The sequence below is a fragment of the Ranitomeya imitator genome, chromosome 3 (assembly GCF_032444005.1).
Source record: "Ranitomeya imitator isolate aRanImi1 chromosome 3, aRanImi1.pri, whole genome shotgun sequence".
NCBI classification, from domain to species: Eukaryota; Metazoa; Chordata; class Amphibia; order Anura; family Dendrobatidae; genus Ranitomeya; species Ranitomeya imitator.
In genome coordinates, this window is record NC_091284.1 from 560853664 (window position 1) to 560881089 (window position 27426).

Sequence of the window (27426 nt, forward strand, 5' to 3'; positions counted from 1 at the left end):
TCTGTAATAGGATGTGTTAGAAGTTTATGAGACTGAAATGCCTGAACTTGCTATTTTTAAGACAATATTGACAACTATAGAGGCAGGAGGCACTGAATACATCTTCTATTTTCCCCTTACTTTGTACTATTGGGTGTTTCTGGGTGAACTTAAATCAACATTCTGCCTAGGCTCACATGAAAATATTTATTCCAAGAAGTAGTATTCAATGACTTACAGAAAGCATTCTTCCAGGACGCTCTGTACCAGTAATAAAATACAGATTATTCCTGGACTTTCAAGGACATCTCACATTTTTTTTATTTGACTACTGAATTTCAAAGGGAAGACAAAAATTATGTTTGTTTCTTTCTGTTCACAAGAGTTTAATTGCCCCAAAGAAAGTACTATGTCCAATTAAAGAAATGTTTGCATTGTTTCTTGGTATTATAAGAAGAAGTTCATCACCTTCATCCAATTTTGCAATTCCTAGAAGATAAAAGGATGTATGAATATTGGGTTCAGGCTGTACCTATTTCTTATTTCAGTAGTCTGAGGAACTGCTAAATAAATAAATAAACAAATCATACTAGAAAACACAAAATAAATGTACAATGCATGCAGAAACCAAGAAATTATATCATTATTGCACATAAATAGTATAGTGGGTTCACAGAAGAACAAGCATCAATGTAAAAAAAATCATAGTTTATTTAATCATGACATAGTTAAATGGTACTTAAAACAAAACCACAGATGAAACGTCAACAGGGGCCAGTTTAGGAACATGATTTTTCCTACAAAAAACAGCTGACCAAATGGGAAGTTAATGATAGAAAATAAGAGTATGGACTATGGACCATGCCAGGGTATCATGAAGATTAATAAAAAAAATAAAGAATAATACATAAAATTAGTGCTATATTATATGATAAGTATCAGGAAGGGTAAAGTGCATGTTCTTAAATAGGTTATCCACTACCCTAATTTAGATACTAATTTTGTCAAAAATGCCTAAGAATAATGCTACTAAAGAACCCTAAATACACTTTCTGCGCATTTTCACGTTGATTTATGCCTTTCAGCTCTGTTGTTAGAGTGATCACTTTCTTTTCAGAATCCTCTGACTACATTTCACATCAGGCTGGCGGTGAAATTCATCTGTGTGCAGAGCTGTTGCAGATTTAAAAAAAAAACTATTTTTTTCAGTTGCTAACGTGATTCAGCACTCCATATCTCACCTTGTCATTTAGTGTCGGTGAAATTCATCTGTGTGCTGAGTACAAAAAATTTTTTTACGTGACAAACAGAATACAGCAGGAAAGGAGAAGGCACACCGACCCGTAGGTAAAATCACAAAAATGTTATTCTGGCATGTCAAGCCATAATTAAAAAAAAATGAAAAACACCTGATGCGTTTCTGACACGGTAAAATTCAATCCCTTCTCCTTTCCTGTTATGGCTGTGCTCACCAGCGGGACTGGAACCAACCCATTTGATTGGACTCAGCCTCATTTGGTCTGATACCTTGTTACATTGACAGCTCCCTGATCCTCTCTCCTACACTCAAAATACAGCAGGCTAGATCTGAGTTTGAAATTGTTTGGAGCATATAATCTATTGTATACAGGTCTCATCCAGACTAAAAAAATACTTTCTTCTGTTACTAACGTGATACAGTAGGAAAGATCTCACTTTGAAATTGTTTGGAACATAAATGCTTTGTTATACAGGCCTCATTCACGCTAAAAAAAATTACTTTCTTCTGTTACTAACGTGATTCAGTAGGGGAGATCTCACTTTCAAATTGTTTGGAGCATATATTCTTTGTTATACAGGCCTCATCCACAGTAAAAAAATACTTTCTTCTGTTACTATCACAATTCAGCATGCCATATTTCACCTTGTCATTTAGTGCTGCTGAAATTCAGTTGTGTGCAGAGCTAGTGCAGAGTAAAAAAAATCTAATTTTTTGTTACTAATAGTGTACTCCTACCATTCTCTCTGAGCAACATGAGTGGGGAAAAAGTGAGGTTGTGGTGGAAGAGGAATAGGCTTAGTGTTTAAGGTGTACGTGGGGTAAGTGGTAATGGTAGTAAAAGCACTAGTGAACCAACACTGTCACGTCCTATCCAAACACAACTGACAACTTATGTTACTGGATGGGCTACTGCACTATCTTTCTTTGGCAGCTGCACAGCATGTCCTCGAGAGGATGGCGCAGCTTTAAGTAGCATCTCCTTCTCTTCCTCCACTTCAACATCACACACAGTACAGTCCACAGAGATGGCACCCCAATTACCCTTGCTTCCCCCGCGTCACAACTCTCCATCCGCCCAACTGACTGTAGGGAACTACAAATGGGTGAGTCTGCATAGCTGTTCACACATTATATGTCATGGGCATCAGAAGTGTACTCCAAAGATTTACAGAGTCAAGAGGAGGAAACCATATGCATCAATACCCACATTTTTTTTAGCTTGGATCTGGGGCAGGACGAAGTAGGGTCCGAGCAGTTTCCTGACCCTCATCACCAGACAGGAGGGAGGTTATTCTGATGAAACTTATAGATCGTATATATAGATTATATATTGATAGATCGGCTGATTCTGAACGCGGCGATACCAAATATGTGTAGGTTTGATTTTTTTATTGATTTATTTTGAATGGGGCGAAAGGGGGGTGATTTAAACTTTAATTTTTTTTCACTTTTTTTTTACTTTTTTTTTAAAACTTTTGCCATGATTCAATAGCCTCCATGGGAGGCTAGAAGCTGGCACCACTCGATCGGCTCTGCTACGTTGCAGCGATCATTAGATCGCTGCTATGCAGCAGAAATGCAGGTGTGCTATGAGCGCCGACCACAGGGGGGTGCTCACAGCAGGCCGGCATCAGTAACCATAGAGGTCTTAAGGACCTCTATGGTTACCATTCTGATGCATCGCTGACCCCCGATCATGTGACGGGGTCGGCAATGTGCTCATTTCCGGCCGCCCGGCCGGAAGCGCTGGTTAAATTCCGCTGTCAGCGCTTGACAGCAGCATTTATTTAGTTAATAGCGGCGGGTGAATCGCGATTTCACCCGCTGCTATTGCGGGCACATGTCAGCTGTTCAAAACAGCTGACATGTCCCGGCTTTGATGCGGGCTCACCGCTGGAGCCCTGCATCAAAGCGCGGTATCTGACCTCGGACATACTATCCTGTCCGAGGTCAGAAAGAGGTTAAATGACAGGTGGTGAACGACTGGAGAGGATGGTGCAGGAGTATCTAAAACTCAATATCAATACCATCAAGGAGGGTTTGGACCCTGTCATATTTTGGTGTTCAAAAATGGATGAGTGGCCTGAGCTTGCCTGTCACGCCTTGGAGGTTTTATCATGCCCGGCAGCCAGCGTTCTCTGAGAATGTGTCATCAGCGGTGGTGTCCTGACAGATAAGCGCTGCCTGCTGTCCCTTGAAAGTGTAGACCACTTAACTTTCTTCAAGATGAAAAATTCATGGATCTCCAAGGACTTTTGCACCCCAATCACAGACTGTACAGACTAGATGTTGTAGTTTTTAGTGTGCTGCATTGATGTTGCGTAATTGCAGTCTGTGATATATTTATTGAAGCTTCTGTGCCTGCTGTTGCTGCTGCTTCTGCTGCAGATGTTAAGACTAATTTGTGGAAATGTGAACACTCCTATCTGCTGGGTTGGCTGTAGTGGAAAAGGTGTCAGTCCCTGTTATACTATTTCTACTATGGTGAAATTGATGCCACTTTGTTGATGTATGCCACTAATTTTTGGAAATGTGAACACTCCTGGTTGGGTCATCATCTGTTGGGTTGGCTGTAGTGGAAAACGTGTCGGTCCCTATTATACTATTTCTACTCTGGTGCAATTGTTGACACCTTGGTGGTGTCTGCCACTAATTTTTGGAAATGTGAACACTCCTGATTGGGCCTCCATCTTCTGGGTTGGCTGAAGTGGAAGAGATGTCAGTCCCCGTTATACTATTTCTACTCTGGTGAAATTCATTCCAGTTTGGTGATCTCAGGCCCTAATCTTTTTTAATTTGAAGACTCCTGATTGGGTCTCCAATTCCTCTGCTGGGTTAGCTCTAGTGGAAGAAGTATCAGTCCCCGATATACTAGTTCTACTCTATTGCAATTGATGCCAATTTGTTGGTGTCTGCCACTAATTTTTGGAATTGTATAGGCTCATGGTTGGGTCTCCTTCATATGTATTGCCTGTAGCAGTAGATCTCTGAGACCAGCAGGCCTCCACATCCTTTGAGTCATCTCCTCATATTACTATTCTTACATTTTTCTGACAATTGTAATCTACGAAACTGATATTTGTGCCACCTGAATGTGGCTGAGCATCAAAGCAGGTTGAACTATTGCATGTACTATCAGAGCTCCCAGCACAGTAGGCCTACACCGATGCCTCACCCACCTTGTCTTAATTTAAAGTTCAATTCAAAGCTGTAAATGCCGGCCCAGACCCTGATACCTCATGCATTGCTGATTGCTACCGTGTTATTCTAAAATTTGTACTGTGAATCAATTGAGGTCACTTTCCTGGTGTCTGCCCCTAATTTGCTGTGTTTTGGCAGCTTTCGGGCCCATTTGAAGGTGTTGTGTATGCCTTTGTTTCTGTCTCCCATTGACTCCAATGGCGTTTGGCTATGTTCGATGAATATTCGATGAATAAATCGGCAAATTTTGCAATATCGGCAATTGTAATCCAAACCAAAGATTTAAATATTCGCTCATCTCTATTAATGACTCTGAAAACCTGCTAATGGAGCATCTGTGCCAATATTAAATGTGTAAAAGCACAAGATTGATCATCACATCAGACTTTTTGTACTTTTTGTCTCAACTTTTAGACGGTCTGGGCTGGTGTTTGTTTTTTCATAGTTTTATTTATCTATGGGTTTTAGGCACACTGATATTGCACACTTAGTCACACTTACTTTGAGGGCTGGTCCTGAACGTTTATTTTGGGGGATATATACAAACTATTAATATGGGGAGCGTAACACTACACCTCATCTTGGCATAATCTTTTGGGTAATGACTACTATTATTGTTGAGGCACTGTAGGGGGACTTTGTCACAATTATTTTAAGAGGCCGTCTAATCTTAGAAGCACTATGTAAACAACATGCTTGCCACAGATATTTTGGGGTAAACTGTGAGCACCTATACTGTTTGAGTCATGGTTTTGGGCATTCTGAGGGTACTCTAATTTGTATTTGGGATGCATTGCAAGCAGTTATTGATAAGTAGTTGGCCTTAACTATTTCTAGCAGACATACATGAATCCTATATGTCATGCAGCTGCAATGCAGGTCTGCACAAGCTCCACCAGATGGCACTAGAGTGGAGGAAAGACTGCACACAATGCAGCAGCAGGGCTACCACCAGGTAGCAACAGAATCACCAAACTAGCCAAGTCAGCAACAAGTGGACAAACGTAGCACCAGAGGTCTAAGCAAACACGTGGTCAGAAGAAAGCCAACAGGTAAGAACCAGACTGGAGTGCGGTACCAGGGGGGGAGAAGCCGAAGGGGTAGTCAGAAAAAACCAGGAGGTCAGAAAACCGAAGCAAGCTAAATGATACCAAACCGGAGGACGGAAACACAGGTCAGAGAGCAAGTCGGGACATATACACAACAGCAGGCACGCAGGCAGAGAAACACGATTAATAACAGAGTAACCTAGGTCAGCTGCTCAGGCCGATGGACTGGAAACTATCACCGACACTGGACTTTGGTCATATGGGAACTAAATAGCTGTCCTCACCCCAGATAGAGGCAGATAGAATTAACCCCTATCTGACCAGGATGGGATAAAGACAAAACCCTGTCCTGAATCATGACACTATTGCTATGGAAGCAAGTATTAACGTTGACAAGGGCCTGTGCTAAGTTTTAGCAGAAAATGTTATGTCATTTTTAAATTCTGATTAAGTGAAATTTACCATGTCATGTGAAGAAACTTCTGCAAAAAATTTCCAAAGGTGTTTTGTTTTTGCAATATTATGTTTAGGATTACTAAAGGCGCACTTTATTGTATAGCCGGCATCAGCGAGCAGGCTGCACAAGTGATGTGATGGGAAGTGCAGGGGCAACTCCTTCACATCACCTGCCACCGCTGCCAGCTTCTATTGATCTGCCAAGAGAGCTGTGTGTGCCGACCCTCACTTCAGCCAGCACAGTCACAGGCACAGCTCACTGTGTAAGGCTGAGTCAGAGAGGAGACACACACAGGCATTCAACAGCTGACCCACAGCCACCTGTTTCCTGTGCTGAGTCTCCAGCTCCTCATCCTCAAAACTGCGGACAGAGGTGGTCTAATGCTGATTGGCTGAAATGCAGCCAATCAGCATTAGTTTTCTTTGTGTGATCTCACAGCACAGCTCAGGTAAGGCGTTGTGCTGTGATTGGTCGGCTGTCCTGCCCAAGCAGCACAGCAGTATCGTATAGAGGAGCAGAAGGAAATTTATGACTGCAGTAGTGTCTGTGTCTGTAAGTAAAATATAATATGCCTGCAACCTGACTAGTTCTCCAGCCACTGAGGCATTTAGGGGAGAGGGCCCCATGCAATCTTACGGTGACACTGGGGAGGGGGCCCACAGTAAAGTTCTAATTTCCTGTGAGCCCCTCCCCTATTTTGTTAATCACTACTATTTTAATGTGGGTCCCCTTACCCCCTCTGAGCAGGCTCACAGTAAAATAGAGGTGAAACAGTGGGGGAGGGGGCTCACAGGAAAATAGAGATGAAACAATATGCGAGGTGGCCCACAGAATATTGGGTGAAACAGTGGGGAAGGGGATCCTCAGATATTTAACACATTCACAACATCCAACTTACTACTATTTTAATGTGGGTCCCCTTACCCCCTCTGAGCAGGCCCACAGTAAAATAAAGGTGAATCAGTGGGGGAGGGGGCTCACAGGAAAATAGAGATGAAAGAGTATGGGAGGGGGCCCACAGGATATTGGGAGAAACAGTGGGGAAGGGGATCCTCAGATATTTAACACAATCACAACATCCAACTTACATGTATGGCGCGTGTTAAATGCCACTGTCAATCTTTGACAGTGGCATTTAACACGTGCCAACATGCGTGCGCATCATTCACTCACACATCGGCACGCCCATAATGTGATCGTGGGTCACCGATGGGTTGTCATGACAGCCAGGGGTCAGCTTCCTGTGGCCGTGCTTCAAAGGAGATGGTGATTTCTGCTCTATGCAGCGATGCTGTGGCATCATTGTATATAATAGCACATGCGATCGGATGATCTCATCTTCATGTCCCCTAAGGGGTTTAACTATACCAGTGGAAAGTAAAAAAATATTTAAAAAAAATACCTAAAAGTCCAAATCATCCCCTTTTATTCCATTGAAAATAAAGATATTAAAAAAAACAACAACACATACTTGGTATTGCCTCGTTCAGAAAAGTCAGATTAATCAAAATATAAAAGCAATTAACCCGTTCTGCAAACACCGCAAACAAACAATTCAAGAATGCCAAATGTCCTTTTTTTCTGGTTGCCACAATTCCACAAAAAAAGCTGCAACAAGGGATCAAAACGTCACATCTATCCCAAAACAGTACTAACATATGATAAACGTCATCTCGGGCCGCAAAAAATAAGCTATCATACAGCTTCCCTGTGTGTAATAAAATACGCAGCAGTTGCCATCTTCTGCAGCTGTTTTGTTGCTTTGGTCTTCTTTGTTGCAGTGGAATATGGCCACCAGTAAGTATTTTGCTACACACACAGGACCTACATTACTGAGATCACTATGGTTAACCCCTTAGTGACAGAGCCAATTTGGTACTTAATGACCGAGCCAATTTTTGCAATTCTGACCACTGTCACTTTATGAGGTTATAACTCTGGAACGCTTCAACGGATCCCGCTGATTCTGAGATTGTTTTTTCGTGACATATTGTACTTCATGTTAGTGGTAACATTTCTTCGATATTACTTGCGATTATTTATGAAAAAAACGGAAATATGGCGAAAATTTTTAAAATTTTGCAATTTTCAAACTTTGTATTTTTATGCCCTTAAATCAGAGAGATATGTCACGAAAAATAGTTAATAAATAACATTTCCCACATGTCTACTTTACATCAGCACAATTTTGGAAACAAAATTTTTTTTTGTTAGGGAGTTATAAGGGTTAAAAGTTGACCAGCAATTTCTCATTTTTACAACACCATTTTTTTTTAGGGACCACATCACATTTGAAGTCATTTTGAGGGGTCTATATGATAGAAAATAATGAAGTGTGACACCATTCTAAAAACTACACCCCTCAAGGTTCTCAAAACCACATTCAAGAAGTTTATTAACCCTTTACGTGCTTCACAGGAACTGAAACAATGTGGAAGGAAAAAATGAACATTTAACTTTTTTTTGCAAACATCTTAATTCAGAACCATTTTTTTTATTTTCACAAGTGTAAAAACAGAAATGTAACCATAAATTTTGTTATGCAATTTCTCCTGAATACGCCAATACCCCATATGTGGGGGTAAACCACTGTTAGGGCGCACCGCAGAACTTAGAAGTGAAGGAGCGCCGTTTGACTTTTTCAATGCAGAATTGGCTGGAATTGAGATCGGACGCCATGTCACGTTTAGAGAGCCCCTGATGTGCCTAAACAGTGGAAACCCCCCACAAGTGACACCATTTTGGAAACTAGACCCCTTAAGGAACTTATCTAGATGTGTGGCGAGCACTTTGAACCCCCAAGTGCTTCACAGAAGTTTATAACGTAGAGCCGTGAAAATAAAAAAATCGCTTTTGTTTACACAAAAATGATCTTTTTGCCCACAAATTCTTATTTTCACAAGGGTAACAGGAGAAATTAGACCACAAAAGTTGTTGTGCGATTTCTCCTGAATACGTCGATACCCCATATGTGGGGGTAAACCACTGTTTGGGCGCACCGCAGAGCTTGGAAGTGAAGGAGCGCCGTTTTACTTTTTCAATGTAGAATTGGCTGGAATTGAGATTGGACGCCATGTCGCGTTTGGAGAGCCCCTGATGTGCCTAAACAGTGGAAACCCCCCACAAGTGACACCATTTTGGAAACTAGACCCCTTAAGGAACTTATCTAGATGTGTGGCGAGCACTTTGAACCCCCATGTGCTTCACAGAAGTTTATAACGTAGAGCCGTGAAAAAAAAAAAAAAAATCGCATTTTTTCTACAAAAATGATCTTTTTGCCCACAAATTTTTATTTTCACAAGGGTAACAGGAGAAATTAGACCACAAAAGTTGTTGTGCAATTTCTCCTGAGTACGCTGATACCCAATATGTGGGGGTAAACCACTGCTAGGGCGCACCGCAGAGCTTGGAAGAGAAGGAGTGCCGTTTTACTTTTTCAATGTAGAATTGGCTGGAATTGAGATCGGACGCCATGTCGCGTTTGGAGAGCCCCTGATGTGCCTAAACAGTAGAAATCCCCCACAAGTGACCCCATTTTGGAAACTAGACCCCCCATGGAACTTATCTAGATGTGTGATGAGAACCTTGAATGCCCAAGTGCTTCACAGAAGTTTATAATGCAGAGCCGTGAAAATAAAAAATAATTTTTTTTTTCCACAAAAAAGATATTGTAGCCCCCAAGTTTTTATTTTTACAAGGGTAACAAGAGAAATTGGACCCCAAAAGTTGTTGTCCAATTTGTCTTGAGTATGCTGGTACCCCATATGTGGGGGTAAACCACTGTTTGGGCGCACGGCAGAGCTCGGAAGGAAGGAGCGCCGTTTTGGAATGCAGACTTTGATAGAATGGTCTGCGGGTATTATGTTGCATTTGCAGAGCCCCTGATGTACCTAACCAGTAGAAACCCTCCACAAGTGACCCCATTTTGGAAACTAGACCCCCCAAGGAACTTATCTAGATGTGTGGTGAGAACTTTGAATGCCCAAGTGCTTCACAGAAGTTTAGAATGCAGAGTCGTGAAAATAAAAAATATTTTTTTTTTCACAAAAAAGATTTTGTAGCCCCCAAGTTTTTATTTTCACAAGGGTAACAGGAGAAATTGGACTGCAATAGTTGTTGTCCAATTTATCCCGAGTACGCTGATGTGCCATATGTGGGGGTAAACCACTGTTTGGGCGCACGGCAGAGCTCGGAAGGGAAGGAGCGCCTTTTTGGAATGCAGACTTTGATAGAATGGTCTGTGGGCATTATGTTGCGATTGCAGAGCCCCTGATATACCTAAACTGTAGTAACCCCCCACAAGTGACCCCATTTTGGAAACTAGACCCCCCAAGGAACTTATCTAGATGTGTGGTGAGAACTTTGAATGCCCAAGTGCTTCACAGAAGTTTAGAATGCAGAGTCGTGAAAATAAAAAATATTTTTTTTTTTCACAAAAAAGATTTTGTAGCCCCCAAGTTTTTATTTTCACAAGGGTAACAAGAGAAATTGGACCCCAGAAGTTGTTGTCCAATTTATCCCGAGTACGCTGATGCCCCATATGTGGGGGTAACCCACTGTTTGGGCGCACGGCAGAGCTCAGAAGGGAGGGAGCACCATTTGACTTTTTGAGCGCAAAATTGGCTGTCGTGTTTGGAGACCCCCTGATGTACCTAAACAGTGGAAACCCCCCAATTCTAGCTCCAACCCCTAACCCTAATCCCAACCTGATCCATAATCCTAATCACTAACCCTAACCATAATCACAACCCTTACCCCAAAACAACCCTAATGTCAACCCTAACCATAACCCTAATCAAAACCCTAAATCCAACACACCCCTAATCCTAATCTCAACCCTAACCCTAATCCCAATACACCCCTAATCACAACCCTAACCTTAACCCTAATCCCAAACCTAACCCTAATCCCAAGCGTAACCCTAATGCCAACCCTAACCCTAATACCAACCCTAATCCAAACCCTAAACCTAATCCCAGCTCTAATCCTAACTTTAGCCCCAACCCTAGCCCTAACTTTAGCCCCAACCCTAACCCTAGCCCTAAGGCTACTTTCACACTTGCGTTGTTTGGCATTCCGTCGCAATCCGTCGTTTTGGACAAGAAACGGATCCTGCAAATGTGCCCGCAGGATGCGTTTTTTGCCCATAGTATTGCCGACGGATCGTGACGGATGGCCACACGTCGCGTCCGTCGTGCACTGGATCAGTTGTGTTTTGGCGGAGCGTCGGCACAAAAAAACGTTCAATGAAACGTTTTTTTGTACGTCGCATCCGCCATTTCTGACCGCGCATGCGTGGCCGTAACTCCGCCCCTCCTCCCCAGGACATAGATTGGGCAGCGGATGCGTTGAAAAACTACAGCTGCTGCCCACGTTGTGCACAATTTTCACAACGTGCGTCGGTATGTCGGGCCGACGCATTGCGACGGCCCCGTACCGACGTAAGTGTGAAAGAAGCCTAACCCTAAATTTAGCCCCAACCCTAACCCTAAATTTAGCCCCAACCCTAACCCTAAATTTAGCCCCAACCCTACCCCTAACCCTACCCCTAACCCTACCCCTAACCTAACCCTAGCCGTAACCCTACCCCTAACCTAACCCTACCCCTAACCTAACCCTAGCCGTAACCCTACCCCTAACCTAACCCTAGCCCTAACCCTACCCCTACCCTAACCCTACCCCTAACCCTACCCCTAACCCTACCCCTAACCTAACCCTAACCCTACCCCTAACCCTACCCCTAACCTAACCCTACCCCTAACCTAACCCTAACCCTACCCCTAACCCTACCCCTAACCCTAACCCTACCCCTAACCCTACCCCTAACCCTACCCCTAACCTAACCCTAACCCTACCCCTAACCCTACCCCTAACCCTACCCCTAACCCTAACCCTAACCCTAATTTTAGCCCTAACTGCTGTTCTCCTGCCGGCCGGCAGATGGAGACAGATGGCGGGCGCACTGGGCATGCGTCCGCCATGTTCTTCTGCCGGCGGCCAGGAGGAGCAGCAAGAGGATCCAGGGACCTAGGTGAGTATGCTAGGGTCCCCGAATCCCCCTATTTCTCTGTCCTCTGATGTGCGATCACATCAGAGGACAGAGAATTACACTTTACTTTTTTTTTTTTTTTTTTTTTTTGCGGTCGCCGGTAAACAGTTAATTACCGGCGATCGCAAAACAGGGGTCGCTAAAACCGACCCCCAATCATGCTCTTTGGGGTCTCGGCTACCCCAGGCAGCCGAGACCCCAAAGATTCTCCCGGTGCCGGCCGGCGGGCGCACTGCGCATGCGCCCGCCATTTTGAAGATGGCGGCGCCCACCGGGAGACACGAGGAGCATCGGGGGAGCTAGGTGAGTATTGGGGGGCCACCTGGGACCCCTTTTCTCTGTCCTCCGATGTGCGATCACATCGGAGGACAGAGAAATTAAATAGAGATCGCTTTTTTTTTTTTTTTTTGCGATCGCCGGTAAACGGTTAATTACCGGCGATCGCAAATGCGGGGAGGGTTAAAAACCCCCCGAATCATGTTCTCTGGGGTCTCGGCTACCCTCGGCAGCCGAGACCCCGGAGAAAATCGGCCTGTGGGGGGCGCTATACACTTTTTCCACAGCGCCGTTAATTAACGGCGCTGTGGTTTAAGTACCCTTAGCGGCCGCCGTTAAAAGGCGTATCGGCGGTCGCTAAGGGGTTAAATAAAAAAAACCTGGAGTGGTATTTTAAGGAAGATTCAGGTGCATCTCACAAAATTAGAAAATCATCAAAAAGTTAGTTTATTTCATTTCTTCAATGCAAAAAGTGAAACTCATATATAATATATAGTCATTACAAGCAGAGGGATCTATTTCAAGTGTTTATTTCTGTTAATGTTGATGATTATGGCTTAGAGCCAATGAAAACCGAAAAGTCATTATCTCAGTAAATTAGAATAATTAACAAAAAACACCTGCAAAGGCTTCCTAAGCGTTTTAAAAGGTTCCTTAGTCTGTTTCATTAGGCTTCACAATCATGGGGAAGACTGCTTACTTGACAGATTATCAGAAGGCAGTCATTGACACACGCCACAAGAAGGGTAAGCCACAAAAGAAGCTGGCTGTTCACAGAGTGCTGTATCCAAGCACATTAATGGAAAGTTGAGTGGAAGGAAAAAGTGTGGTAGAAAAAGGTGGATGAGCAACCAGGATAACCGCAGCCTTGAAAGGATTGTTAAGAAAAGGCCATTCAAAAATTTGGGGGAGATTCACAAGGAGTGGACTGCTGCTGGAGTCATTGCTTCAAGAGCCACCACACACAGACGTATCCAGGACATGGGCTACAAGTGTCGCATTCCTTGTGTCAAGCTACTCATGACCAATAGACAACTCCAGAAGAGTCTTACCTGGGCCAAGGTGAAAAAGAACTGGACTGCTGCTTGGTAGTCTAAGGTGTTATTTTCAGATGAAAGTAAATTTTGCATTTCATTTGAAAATCAAGGTCCCAGAATGTGGAGGAAGAGTGTAGAAGCACACAATCAAAGCTGCTTGAGGTCTATTGTGAAGTTTCCATAATCATAGATGGTTTGGGGAGCCATGTCATCTGCTGGTGTAGGTCCACTGTGTTTTATCAAGGCAAAAGTCAGCACAGCCGTCTACCAGGAAATTTTAGACCACGTCATGCTTCCCTCTACCGACAAGCTTTTCGGAGATGGAAATTTAATTCTCCAGCAGGACTTGGCAGTGGCACCTATCCACACTGCCAAAAGTACCAATACCTGGTTTAAAAACAACAGTTTCACTGTGCTTGATTGGCCGGCAAACTTATCTGACCTTAACCCCATAGAGAATCTATGGGGTATTGTCAATAGGAAGATGAGATACACCAGACCCAACATTGCAGGCGCGCTGAAGGCTGCTAGCAAAGCAACCTGGGCTTCCATAACACATCAGCAGTGCCACAGACTGAGCGCCTTTATGCCACGCTGCATTGATGCAGTAATTGATGCAAAAGGAGCCCCGACCAAGTATTGAGTGCATTTACTGAAAATACATTTCAGTAGGCCAACATTTCAGATTTTAAAATCATTTTTCAAGCTGATGTTATAACGTATTCTAATTTACTGAGATAATTACGTTTGGGTTTTCATTGGCTGTAAGCCATAATCATCAACATTAACAGAAATAAACACTTGGAGTAGATCACTCTGTTTGTAATGATTATCTAATAATGTGAGTTTCACTTTTTGTATTGAAGAACTGAAATAAATTAACTTTTTGATGATATTCTAATTTTGTGAGAAGCACCTGTATGTCCAATGTACATAGGCATAAAGCTGCCAATCAGTGCTGGGGGTGCAGTTATGCAGAGCTCATAATTATGGAGGACTACATGGCATCAGGTTTACTTGTCCCCTCGTGAATGTGATCATCTCCTGCTGAAAAATAGTGATTTATCAAAACTCCAGAAACCAGCTTATTAATTGGAATCAGGGTCTCGGGCGCTACATCATGCTACTCTCAGATTAGTTAGCAAACGCCTGGTGACTAGTGTTGAGCATTCCGATACCGCAAGTATCGGGTATCGGCCGATACTTGCGGTATCGGAATTCCGATACCGAGATCCGATACTTTTGTGGTATCGGGTATTGGTATCGGATCAATAGGGATGTGTAAAATAAAGAATTAAAATAAAAAATATTGATATGCTCACCTCTCCGGCGGCCCCTGGACATCACGCTGGTAACCGGCCGGCTTCTTTGTTTAAAATGAGCGCGTTTATGACCTGCGAATGACGTCGCGGCTTCTGATTGGTCGCGTGCCGCTCATGTGACCGCCACGCGACCAATCAGAAGCCGCGACGTCATTCTCATTCACTAAACTCCTAATTCTAGGAATTAAGGACCTGCGAATGACGTCACGGCTTCTGATTGGTCGCATGGCGGTCACATGAGCGGCACGCGACCAATCAGAAGCCGCGACGTCATTCGCAGGTCCTAAACACGCTCATTTTAAACAAAGAAGCCGGCCGGTTACCAGCGTGATGTCCAGGGGCCGCCGGAGAGGTGAGCATATCAATATTTTTTATTTTAATTCTTTATTTTACACCTCACTATGGATCCCAGGGCCTGAAGGAGAGTTTCCTCTCCTTCAGACCCTGAGAACCATCAGGATACATTCCGATACTTGATGTCCCATTGACTTGTATTGGTATCGGATATCGGTATCGGCGATATCCGATATTTTTCGGGTATCGGCCGATATTATCCGATACCGATACTTTCAAGTATCGGACGGTATCGCTCAACACTACTGGTGACATATTTACTTTAACATCATATACTTCACAAGGTTAGTGATATTAATGCGCAGCGCTTACCTGAAAATATATAGTTCCTGTATCAGCACTTATCACTTACCTCCCGTGAAACATGAATTGTTTGGATTAGACTCTGGCATGTTTTGTATGCATGTAAACAGAGTTACCAAACGTGGATCGTCACCCACTATGTGTATCTTTTTCCTCAGGATTGTATGACCCATAGCAAACACATAATCCCTATACCAAACCTTAAAAAGAAAAAATGATTGTTTAGTAATAGTCATACTCTCCCAAACATGTATTGTTAAATTAGTCAAACTGCTTCAACTACATTGTTTAGTTTTCACTATATTATTATATCATTAGAATATTACAGTCATTTATATTTCTGCCAATCACACTTGCTCTTCTCAAAGGTCTTGTCAAATTTCCCAAGTTTTTATTTTTTCACTGTGACTTCACATGGATATAACATGACATTTTGTCATCTCCATTGTGGAAACACATACACCCCCGTAGAGATCTACTGACCTACTTTAAATTAAGTCACCATAGGGTTTCTGTCAATGCAATAGGGGAACATGTCTTGGGGTACACCAGAGGAATGGACTTGCAACCTTATCACAGCATCAGCTATTAATTACAGCAAGGACAAACGAAACGCAGCTCTTGTGCTCTTCTTATTGCCATAAAGCACTCTTCTGTTCTCACCACAGTAAGAATTCCCGAATGTGCCTGAGAAGCCCATGAAATTCAGTGCAAGTGCTTGGTAATCTGAAAATGTGGCAAGGCTTGTTCAGGTTACATGGAGGGCAGAGAAGTGAGTATAATATGTTTATTTTATTTATTTTTTTCAATTTCAAGGCCTTCTCTGCTTTACAAAAATGACAGCCATTTTGGCAAATTTAGATTTTTGTAACAAATTAAGTAGAATTCAATTCCATTCAAATTTATTCACTCACCTTTACCCTACACTATACACATATCGTGGAAAGGTGTTAAGGAGATTGTCCGCTACATTCTGTAACTCCCCCATCAATTTAAACCTTGTAAAGAAGTATTTTTGTAAATACCTCTTGTTGCCATCTGTGCCTGTGAGCAGCACTATCGCTGACTGCTCACTCGGCATCATGTAATCCCGGCTGCGGCCATCGCTGACATCCGCTGATGACACGTCAAGTTCCAGAATCACTTGCATCACTCGGCGAGACCGAGTCGCATGCACCCCAGAGGAATGTAGGAGATCCAGAACTTGATGTGACATCAGTGGATGTCAGCGGCAGCTGCAGATGGGGCCACGTGATGCAGAGTGAGTGTTCAACAACAGCGATGCTCACAGGTAGAGATGAAGACACAAAAGAGAATAGTAAAACCAAAAACACTCAGTTTGAAAAAATGTTGCAGTAATCCGCAAGTGCTAGTAAAAGATGTAAAAAACAGGGTATTTGGTTGATACGTTTTTTGCAAAAAATGTATACTAAGCTGCTCTACCAATCTTCACGGTATACCCTTATCAGAGCAGTCCTAACTAATGTATGCAATCCCTATCTGATGTATTTAAAAACCTGATCATCTGTATATAACCTGTGTGAACAGGGTTCAGAGAGGAAAAATCCATGTGTGCATACAGGGTAGAACAGCTTTTGTGCAGATAGCCCAAGAGGAGTGGTGGAACTCCCCAGTCTTGTAGACACAAGAGAACAATTATGGAAACAGGAACACATGGGCTACTTGCACAGTGAACAAGTCTGTATGATCATGTTCACACACCACCAAGAAACCTGAAGACACAAAAGAGAATAGTAAAACCAAAAACACTCAGTTTGAAAAAATGTTGCAGTAATCCGCAAGTGCTAGTAAAAGATGTAAAAAACAGGGTATTTGGTTGATACGTTTTTTGCAAAAAATGTATACTAAGCTGCTCTACCAATCTTCACGGTATACCCTTATCAGAGCAGTCCTAACTAATGTATGCAATCCCTATCTGATGTATTTAAAAACCTGATCATCTGTATATAACCTGTGTGAACAGGGTTCAGAGAGGAAAAATCCATGTGTGCATACAGGGTAGAACAGCTTTTGTGCAGATAGCCCAAGAGGAGTGGTGGAACTCCCCAGTCTTGTAGACACAAGAGAACAATTATGGAAACAGGAACACATGGGCTACTTGCACAGTGAACAAGTCTGTATGATCATGTTCACACACCACCAAGAAACCTGAAGACACAAAAGAGAATAGTAAAACCAAAAACACTCAGTTTGAAAAAATGTTGCAGTAATCCGCAAGTGCTAGTAAAAGATGTAAAAAACAGGGTATTTGGTTGATACGTTTTTTGCAAAAAATGTATACTAAGCTGCTCTACCAATCTTCACGGTATACCCTTATCAGAGCAGTCCTAACTAATGTATGCAATCCCTATCTGATGTATTTAAAAACCTGATCATCTGTATATAACCTGTGTGAACAGGGTTCAGAGAGGAAAAATCCATGTGTGCATACAGGGTAGAACAGCTTTTGTGCAGATAGCCCAAGAGGAGTGGTGGAACTCCCCAGTCTTGTAGACACAAGAGAACAATTATGGAAACAGGAACACATGGGCTACTTGCACAGTGAACAAGTCTGTATGATCATGTTCACACACCACCAAGAAACCTGAAGACACAAAAGAGAATAGTAAAACCAAAAACACTCAGTTTGAAAAAATGTTGCAGTAATCCGCAAGTGCTAGTAAAAGATGTAAAAAACAGGGTATTTGGTTGATACGTTTTTTGCAAAAAATGTATACTAAGCTGCTCTACCAATCTTCACGGTATACCCTTATCAGAGCAGTCCTAACTAATGTATGCAATCCCTATCTGATGTATTTAAAAACCTGATCATCTGTATATAACCTGTGTGAACAGGGTTCAGAGAGGAAAAATCCATGTGTGCATACAGGGTAGAACAGCTTTTGTGCAGATAGCCCAAGAGGAGTGGTGGAACTCCCCAGTCTTGTAGACACAAGAGAACAATTATGGAAACAGGAACACATGGGCTACTTGCACAGTGAACAAGTCTGTATGATCATGTTCACACACCACCAAGAAACCTGAAGACACAAAAGAGAATAGTAAAACCAAAAACACTCAGTTTGAAAAAATGTTGCAGTAATCCGCAAGTGCTAGTAAAAGATGTAAAAAACAGGGTATTTGGTTGATACGTTTTTTGCAAAAAATGTATACTAAGCTGCTCTACCAATCTTCACGGTATACCCTTATCAGAGCAGTCCTAACTAATGTATGCAATCCCTATCTGATGTATTTAAAAACCTGATCATCTGTATATAACCTGTGTGAACAGGGTTCAGAGAGGAAAAATCCATGTGTGCATACAGGGTAGAACAGCTTTTGTGCAGATAGCCCAAGAGGAGTGGTGGAACTCCCCAGTCTTGTAGACACAAGAGAACAATTATGGAAACAGGAACACATGGGCTACTTGCACAGTGAACAAGTCTGTATGATCATGTTCACACACCACCAAGAAACCTGAAGACACAAAAGAGAATAGTAAAACCAAAAACACTCAGTTTGAAAAAATGTTGCAGTAATCCGCAAGTGCTAGTAAAAGATGTAAAAAACAGGGTATTTGGTTGATACGTTTTTTGCAAAAAATGTATACTAAGCTGCTCTACCAATCTTCACGGTATACCCTTATCAGAGCAGTCCTAACTAATGTATGCAATCCCTATCTGATGTATTTAAAAACCTGATCATCTGTATATAACCTGTGTGAACAGGGTTCAGAGAGGAAAAATCCATGTGTGCATACAGGGTAGAACAGCTTTTGTGCAGATAGCCCAAGAGGAGTGGTGGAACTCCCCAGTCTTGTAGACACAAGAGAACAATTATGGAAACAGGAACACATGGGCTACTTGCACAGTGAACAAGTCTGTATGATCATGTTCACACACCACCAAGAAACCTGAAGACACAAAAGAGAATAGTAAAACCAAAAACACTCAGTTTGAAAAAATGTTGCAGTAATCCGCAAGTGCTAGTAAAAGATGTAAAAAACAGGGTATTTGGTTGATACGTTTTTTGCAAAAAATGTATACTAAGCTGCTCTACCAATCTTCACGGTATACCCTTATCAGAGCAGTCCTAACTAATGTATGCAATCCCTATCTGATGTATTTAAAAACCTGATCATCTGTATATAACCTGTGTGAACAGGGTTCAGAGAGGAAAAATCCATGTGTGCATACAGGGTAGAACAGCTTTTGTGCAGATAGCCCAAGAGGAGTGGTGGAACTCCCCAGTCTTGTAGACACAAGAGAACAATTATGGAAACAGGAACACATGGGCTACTTGCACAGTGAACAAGTCTGTATGATCATGTTCACACACCACCAAGAAACCTGAAGACACAAAAGAGAATAGTAAAACCAAAAACACTCAGTTTGAAAAAATGTTGCAGTAATCCGCAAGTGCTAGTAAAAGATGTAAAAAACAGGGTATTTGGTTGATACGTTTTTTGCAAAAAATGTATACTAAGCTGCTCTACCAATCTTCACGGTATACCCTTATCAGAGCAGTCCTAACTAATGTATGCAATCCCTATCTGATGTATTTAAAAACCTGATCATCTGTATATAACCTGTGTGAACAGGGTTCAGAGAGGAAAAATCCATGTGTGCATACAGGGTAGAACAGCTTTTGTGCAGATAGCCCAAGAGGAGTGGTGGAACTCCCCAGTCTTGTAGACACAAGAGAACAATTATGGAAACAGGAACACATGGGCTACTTGCACAGTGAACAAGTCTGTATGATCATGTTCACACACCACCAAGAAACCTGAAGACACAAAAGAGAATAGTAAAACCAAAAACACTCAGTTTGAAAAAATGTTGCAGTAATCCGCAAGTGCTAGTAAAAGATGTAAAAAACAGGGTATTTGGTTGATACGTTTTTTGCAAAAAATGTATACTAAGCTGCTCTACCAATCTTCACGGTATACCCTTATCAGAGCAGTCCTAACTAATGTATGCAATCCCTATCTGATGTATTTAAAAACCTGATCATCTGTATATAACCTGTGTGAACAGGGTTCAGAGAGGAAAAATCCATGTGTGCATACAGGGTAGAACAGCTTTTGTGCAGATAGCCCAAGAGGAGTGGTGGAACTCCCCAGTCTTGTAGACACAAGAGAACAATTATGGAAACAGGAACACATGGGCTACTTGCACAGTGAACAAGTCTGTATGATCATGTTCACACACCACCAAGAAACCTGAAGACACAAAAGAGAATAGTAAAACCAAAAACACTCAGTTTGAAAAAATGTTGCAGTAATCCGCAAGTGCTAGTAAAAGATGTAAAAAACAGGGTATTTGGTTGATACGTTTTTTGCAAAAAATGTATACTAAGCTGCTCTACCAATCTTCACGGTATACCCTTATCAGAGCAGTCCTAACTAATGTATGCAATCCCTATCTGATGTATTTAAAAACCTGATCATCTGTATATAACCTGTGTGAACAGGGTTCAGAGAGGAAAAATCCATGTGTGCATACAGGGTAGAACAGCTTTTGTGCAGATAGCCCAAGAGGAGTGGTGGAACTCCCCAGTCTTGTAGACACAAGAGAACAATTATGGAAACAGGAACACATGGGCTACTTGCACAGTGAACAAGTCTGTATGATCATGTTCACACACCACCAAGAAACCTGAAGACACAAAAGAGAATAGTAAAACCAAAAACACTCAGTTTGAAAAAATGTTGCAGTAATCCGCAAGTGCTAGTAAAAGATGTAAAAAACAGGGTATTTGGTTGATACGTTTTTTGCAAAAAATGTATACTAAGCTGCTCTACCAATCTTCACGGTATACCCTTATCAGAGCAGTCCTAACTAATGTATGCAATCCCTATCTGATGTATTTAAAAACCTGATCATCTGTATATAACCTGTGTGAACAGGGTTCAGAGAGGAAAAATCCATGTGTGCATACAGGGTAGAACAGCTTTTGTGCAGATAGCCCAAGAGGAGTGGTGGAACTCCCCAGTCTTGTAGACACAAGAGAACAATTATGGAAACAGGAACACATGGGCTACTTGCACAGTGAACAAGTCTGTATGATCATGTTCACACACCACCAAGAAACCTGAAGACACAAAAGAGAATAGTAAAACCAAAAACACTCAGTTTGAAAAAATGTTGCAGTAATCCGCAAGTGCTAGTAAAAGATGTAAAAAACAGGGTATTTGGTTGATACGTTTTTTGCAAAAAATGTATACTAAGCTGCTCTACCAATCTTCACGGTATACCCTTATCAGAGCAGTCCTAACTAATGTATGCAATCCCTATCTGATGTATTTAAAAACCTGATCATCTGTATATAACCTGTGTGAACAGGGTTCAGAGAGGAAAAATCCATGTGTGCATACAGGGTAGAACAGCTTTTGTGCAGATAGCCCAAGAGGAGTGGTGGAACTCCCCAGTCTTGTAGACACAAGAGAACAATTATGGAAACAGGAACACATGGGCTACTTGCACAGTGAACAAGTCTGTATGATCATGTTCACACACCACCAAGAAACCTGAAGACACAAAAGAGAATAGTAAAACCAAAAACACTCAGTTTGAAAAAATGTTGCAGTAATCCGCAAGTGCTAGTAAAAGATGTAAAAAACAGGGTATTTGGTTGATACGTTTTTTGCAAAAAATGTATACTAAGCTGCTCTACCAATCTTCACGGTATACCCTTATCAGAGCAGTCCTAACTAATGTATGCAATCCCTATCTGATGTATTTAAAAACCTGATCATCTGTATATAACCTGTGTGAACAGGGTTCAGAGAGGAAAAATCCATGTGTGCATACAGGGTAGAACAGCTTTTGTGCAGATAGCCCAAGAGGAGTGGTGGAACTCCCCAGTCTTGTAGACACAAGAGAACAATTATGGAAACAGGAACACATGGGCTACTTGCACAGTGAACAAGTCTGTATGATCATGTTCACACACCACCAAGAAACCTGAAGACACAAAAGAGAATAGTAAAACCAAAAACACTCAGTTTGAAAAAATGTTGCAGTAATCCGCAAGTGCTAGTAAAAGATGTAAAAAACAGGGTATTTGGTTGATACGTTTTTTGCAAAAAATGTATACTAAGCTGCTCTACCAATCTTCACGGTATACCCTTATCAGAGCAGTCCTAACTAATGTATGCAATCCCTATCTGATGTATTTAAAAACCTGATCATCTGTATATAACCTGTGTGAACAGGGTTCAGAGAGGAAAAATCCATGTGTGCATACAGGGTAGAACAGCTTTTGTGCAGATAGCCCAAGAGGAGTGGTGGAACTCCCCAGTCTTGTAGACACAAGAGAACAATTATGGAAACAGGAACACATGGGCTACTTGCACAGTGAACAAGTCTGTATGATCATGTTCACACACCACCAAGAAACCTGAAGACACAAAAGAGAATAGTAAAACCAAAAACACTCAGTTTGAAAAAATGTTGCAGTAATCCGCAAGTGCTAGTAAAAGATGTAAAAAACAGGGTATTTGGTTGATACGTTTTTTGCAAAAAATGTATACTAAGCTGCTCTACCAATCTTCACGGTATACCCTTATCAGAGCAGTCCTAACTAATGTATGCAATCCCTATCTGATGTATTTAAAAACCTGATCATCTGTATATAACCTGTGTGAACAGGGTTCAGAGAGGAAAAATCCATGTGTGCATACAGGGTAGAACAGCTTTTGTGCAGATAGCCCAAGAGGAGTGGTGGAACTCCCCAGTCTTGTAGACACAAGAGAACAATTATGGAAACAGGAACACATGGGCTACTTGCACAGTGAACAAGTCTGTATGATCATGTTCACACACCACCAAGAAACCTGAAGACACAAAAGAGAATAGTAAAACCAAAAACACTCAGTTTGAAAAAATGTTGCAGTAATCCGCAAGTGCTAGTAAAAGATGTAAAAAACAGGGTATTTGGTTGATACGTTTTTTGCAAAAAATGTATACTAAGCTGCTCTACCAATCTTCACGGTATACCCTTATCAGAGCAGTCCTAACTAATGTATGCAATCCCTATCTGATGTATTTAAAAACCTGATCATCTGTATATAACCTGTGTGAACAGGGTTCAGAGAGGAAAAATCCATGTGTGCATACAGGGTAGAACAGCTTTTGTGCAGATAGCCCAAGAGGAGTGGTGGAACTCCCCAGTCTTGTAGACACAAGAGAACAATTATGGAAACAGGAACACATGGGCTACTTGCACAGTGAACAAGTCTGTATGATCATGTTCACACACCACCAAGAAACCTGAAGACACAAAAGAGAATAGTAAAACCAAAAACACTCAGTTTGAAAAAATGTTGCAGTAATCCGCAAGTGCTAGTAAAAGATGTAAAAAACAGGGTATTTGGTTGATACGTTTTTTGCAAAAAATGTATACTAAGCTGCTCTACCAATCTTCACGGTATACCCTTATCAGAGCAGTCCTAACTAATGTATGCAATCCCTATCTGATGTATTTAAAAACCTGATCATCTGTATATAACCTGTGTGAACAGGGTTCAGAGAGGAAAAATCCATGTGTGCATACAGGGTAGAACAGCTTTTGTGCAGATAGCCCAAGAGGAGTGGTGGAACTCCCCAGTCTTGTAGACACAAGAGAACAATTATGGAAACAGGAACACATGGGCTACTTGCACAGTGAACAAGTCTGTATGATCATGTTCACACACCACCAAGAAACCTGAAGACACAAAAGAGAATAGTAAAACCAAAAACACTCAGTTTGAAAAAATGTTGCAGTAATCCGCAAGTGCTAGTAAAAGATGTAAAAAACAGGGTATTTGGTTGATACGTTTTTTGCAAAAAATGTATACTAAGCTGCTCTACCAATCTTCACGGTATACCCTTATCAGAGCAGTCCTAACTAATGTATGCAAACTGAGTGTTTTTGGTTTTACTATTCTCTTTTGTGTCTTCAGGTTTCTTGGTGGTGTGTGAACATGATCATACAGACTTGTTCACTGTGCAAGTAGCCCATGTGTTCCTGTTTCCATAATTGTTCTCTTGTGTCTACAAGACTGGGGAGTTCCACCACTCCTCTTGGGCTATCTGCACAAAAGCTGTTCTACCCTGTATGCACACATGGATTTTTCCTCTCTGAACCCTGTTCACACAGGTTATATACAGATGATCAGGTTTTTAAATACATCAGATAGGGATTGCATACATTAGTTAGGACTGCTCTGATAAGGGTATACCGTGAAGATTGGTAGAGCAGCTTAGTATACATTTTTTGCAAAAAACGTATCAACCAAATACCCTGTTTTTTACATCTTTTACTAGCACTTGCGGATTACTGCAACATTTTTTCAAACTGAGTGTTTTTGGTTTTACTATTCTCTTTTGTGTCTTCAGGTTTCTTGGTGGTGTGTGAACATGATCATACAGACTTGTTCACTGTGCAAGTAGCCCATGTGTTCCTGTTTCCATAATTGTTCTCTTGTGTCTACAAGACTGGGGAGTTCCACCACTCCTCTTGGGCTATCTGCACAAAAGCTGTTCTACCCTGTATGCACACATGGATTTTTCCTCTCTGAACCCTGTTCACACAGGTTATATACAGATGATCAGGTTTTTAAATACATCAGATAGGGATTGCATACATTAGTTAGGACTGCTCTGATAAGGGTATACCGTGAAGATTGGTAGAGCAGCTTAGTATACATTTTTTGCAAAAAACGTATCAACCAAATACCCTGTTTTTTACATCTTTTACTAGCACTTGCGGATTACTGCAACATTTTTTCAAACTGAGTGTTTTTGGTTTTACTATTCTCTTTTGTGTCTTCAGGTTTCTTGGTGGTGTGTGAACATGATCATACAGACTTGTTCACTGTGCAAGTAGCCCATGTGTTCCTGTTTCCATAATTGTTCTCTTGTGTCTACAAGACTGGGGAGTTCCACCACTCCTCTTGGGCTATCTGCACAAAAGCTGTTCTACCCTGTATGCACACATGGATTTTTCCTCTCTGAACCCTGTTCACACAGGTTATATACAGATGATCAGGTTTTTAAATACATCAGATAGGGATTGCATACATTAGTTAGGACTGCTCTGATAAGGGTATACCGTGAAGATTGGTAGAGCAGCTTAGTATACATTTTTTGCAAAAAACGTATCAACCAAATACCCTGTTTTTTACATCTTTTACTAGCACTTGCGGATTACTGCAACATTTTTTCAAACTGAGTGTTTTTGGTTTTACTATTCTCTTTTGTGTCTTCAGGTTTCTTGGTGGTGTGTGAACATGATCATACAGACTTGTTCACTGTGCAAGTAGCCCATGTGTTCCTGTTTCCATAATTGTTCTCTTGTGTCTACAAGACTGGGGAGTTCCACCACTCCTCTTGGGCTATCTGCACAAAAGCTGTTCTACCCTGTATGCACACATGGATTTTTCCTCTCTGAACCCTGTTCACACAGGTTATATACAGATGATCAGGTTTTTAAATACATCAGATAGGGATTGCATACATTAGTTAGGACTGCTCTGATAAGGGTATACCGTGAAGATTGGTAGAGCAGCTTAGTATACATTTTTTGCAAAAAACGTATCAACCAAATACCCTGTTTTTTACATCTTTTACTAGCACTTGCGGATTACTGCAACATTTTTTCAAACTGAGTGTTTTTGGTTTTACTATTCTCTTTTGTGTCTTCAGGTTTCTTGGTGGTGTGTGAACATGATCATACAGACTTGTTCACTGTGCAAGTAGCCCATGTGTTCCTGTTTCCATAATTGTTCTCTTGTGTCTACAAGACTGGGGAGTTCCACCACTCCTCTTGGGCTATCTGCACAAAAGCTGTTCTACCCTGTATGCACACATGGATTTTTCCTCTCTGAACCCTGTTCACACAGGTTATATACAGATGATCAGGTTTTTAAATACATCAGATAGGGATTGCATACATTAGTTAGGACTGCTCTGATAAGGGTATACCGTGAAGATTGGTAGAGCAGCTTAGTATACATTTTTTGCAAAAAACGTATCAACCAAATACCCTGTTTTTTACATCTTTTACTAGCACTTGCGGATTACTGCAACATTTTTTCAAACTGAGTGTTTTTGGTTTTACTATTCTCTTTTGTGTCTTCAGGTTTCTTGGTGGTGTGTGAACATGATCATACAGACTTGTTCACTGTGCAAGTAGCCCATGTGTTCCTGTTTCCATAATTGTTCTCTTGTGTCTACAAGACTGGGGAGTTCCACCACTCCTCTTGGGCTATCTGCACAAAAGCTGTTCTACCCTGTATGCACACATGGATTTTTCCTCTCTGAACCCTGTTCACACAGGTTATATACAGATGATCAGGTTTTTAAATACATCAGATAGGGATTGCATACATTAGTTAGGACTGCTCTGATAAGGGTATACCGTGAAGATTGGTAGAGCAGCTTAGTATACATTTTTTGCAAAAAACGTATCAACCAAATACCCTGTTTTTTACATCTTTTACTAGCACTTGCGGATTACTGCAACATTTTTTCAAACTGAGTGTTTTTGGTTTTACTATTCTCTTTTGTGTCTTCAGGTTTCTTGGTGGTGTGTGAACATGATCATACAGACTTGTTCACTGTGCAAGTAGCCCATGTGTTCCTGTTTCCATAATTGTTCTCTTGTGTCTACAAGACTGGGGAGTTCCACCACTCCTCTTGGGCTATCTGCACAAAAGCTGTTCTACCCTGTATGCACACATGGATTTTTCCTCTCTGAACCCTGTTCACACAGGTTATATACAGATGATCAGGTTTTTAAATACATCAGATAGGGATTGCATACATTAGTTAGGACTGCTCTGATAAGGGTATACCGTGAAGATTGGTAGAGCAGCTTAGTATACATTTTTTGCAAAAAACGTATCAACCAAATACCCTGTTTTTTACATCTTTTACTAGCACTTGCGGGATTACTGCAACATTTTTTCAAACTGAGTGTTTTTGGTTTTACTATTCTCTTTTGTGTCTTCAGGTTTCTTGGTGGTGTGTGAACATGATCATACAGACTTGTTCACTGTGCAAGTAGCCCATGTGTTCCTGTTTCCATAATTGTTCTCTTGTGTCTACAAGACTGGGGAGTTCCACCACTCCTCTTGGGCTATCTGCACAA

The 27426-nt window shown here is 41.6% G+C and overlaps 1 protein-coding gene across 1 annotated transcript in view; it reads right to left on the reverse strand.

The window, feature by feature from the left end:
* Positions 1–266: 266 nt before the first annotated feature.
* TNFSF13B (TNF superfamily member 13b) overlaps positions 267–27426 on the reverse strand; it is a 254656-nt gene continuing 227496 nt past the window's right edge. Inside the window, 2 exon segments of the mRNA XM_069757934.1 lie at positions 267–468; positions 15338–15488. Of these exon segments, the coding sequence (XP_069614035.1) occupies positions 356–468; positions 15338–15488 (264 nt within the window). The 3' untranslated portion in view covers positions 267–355.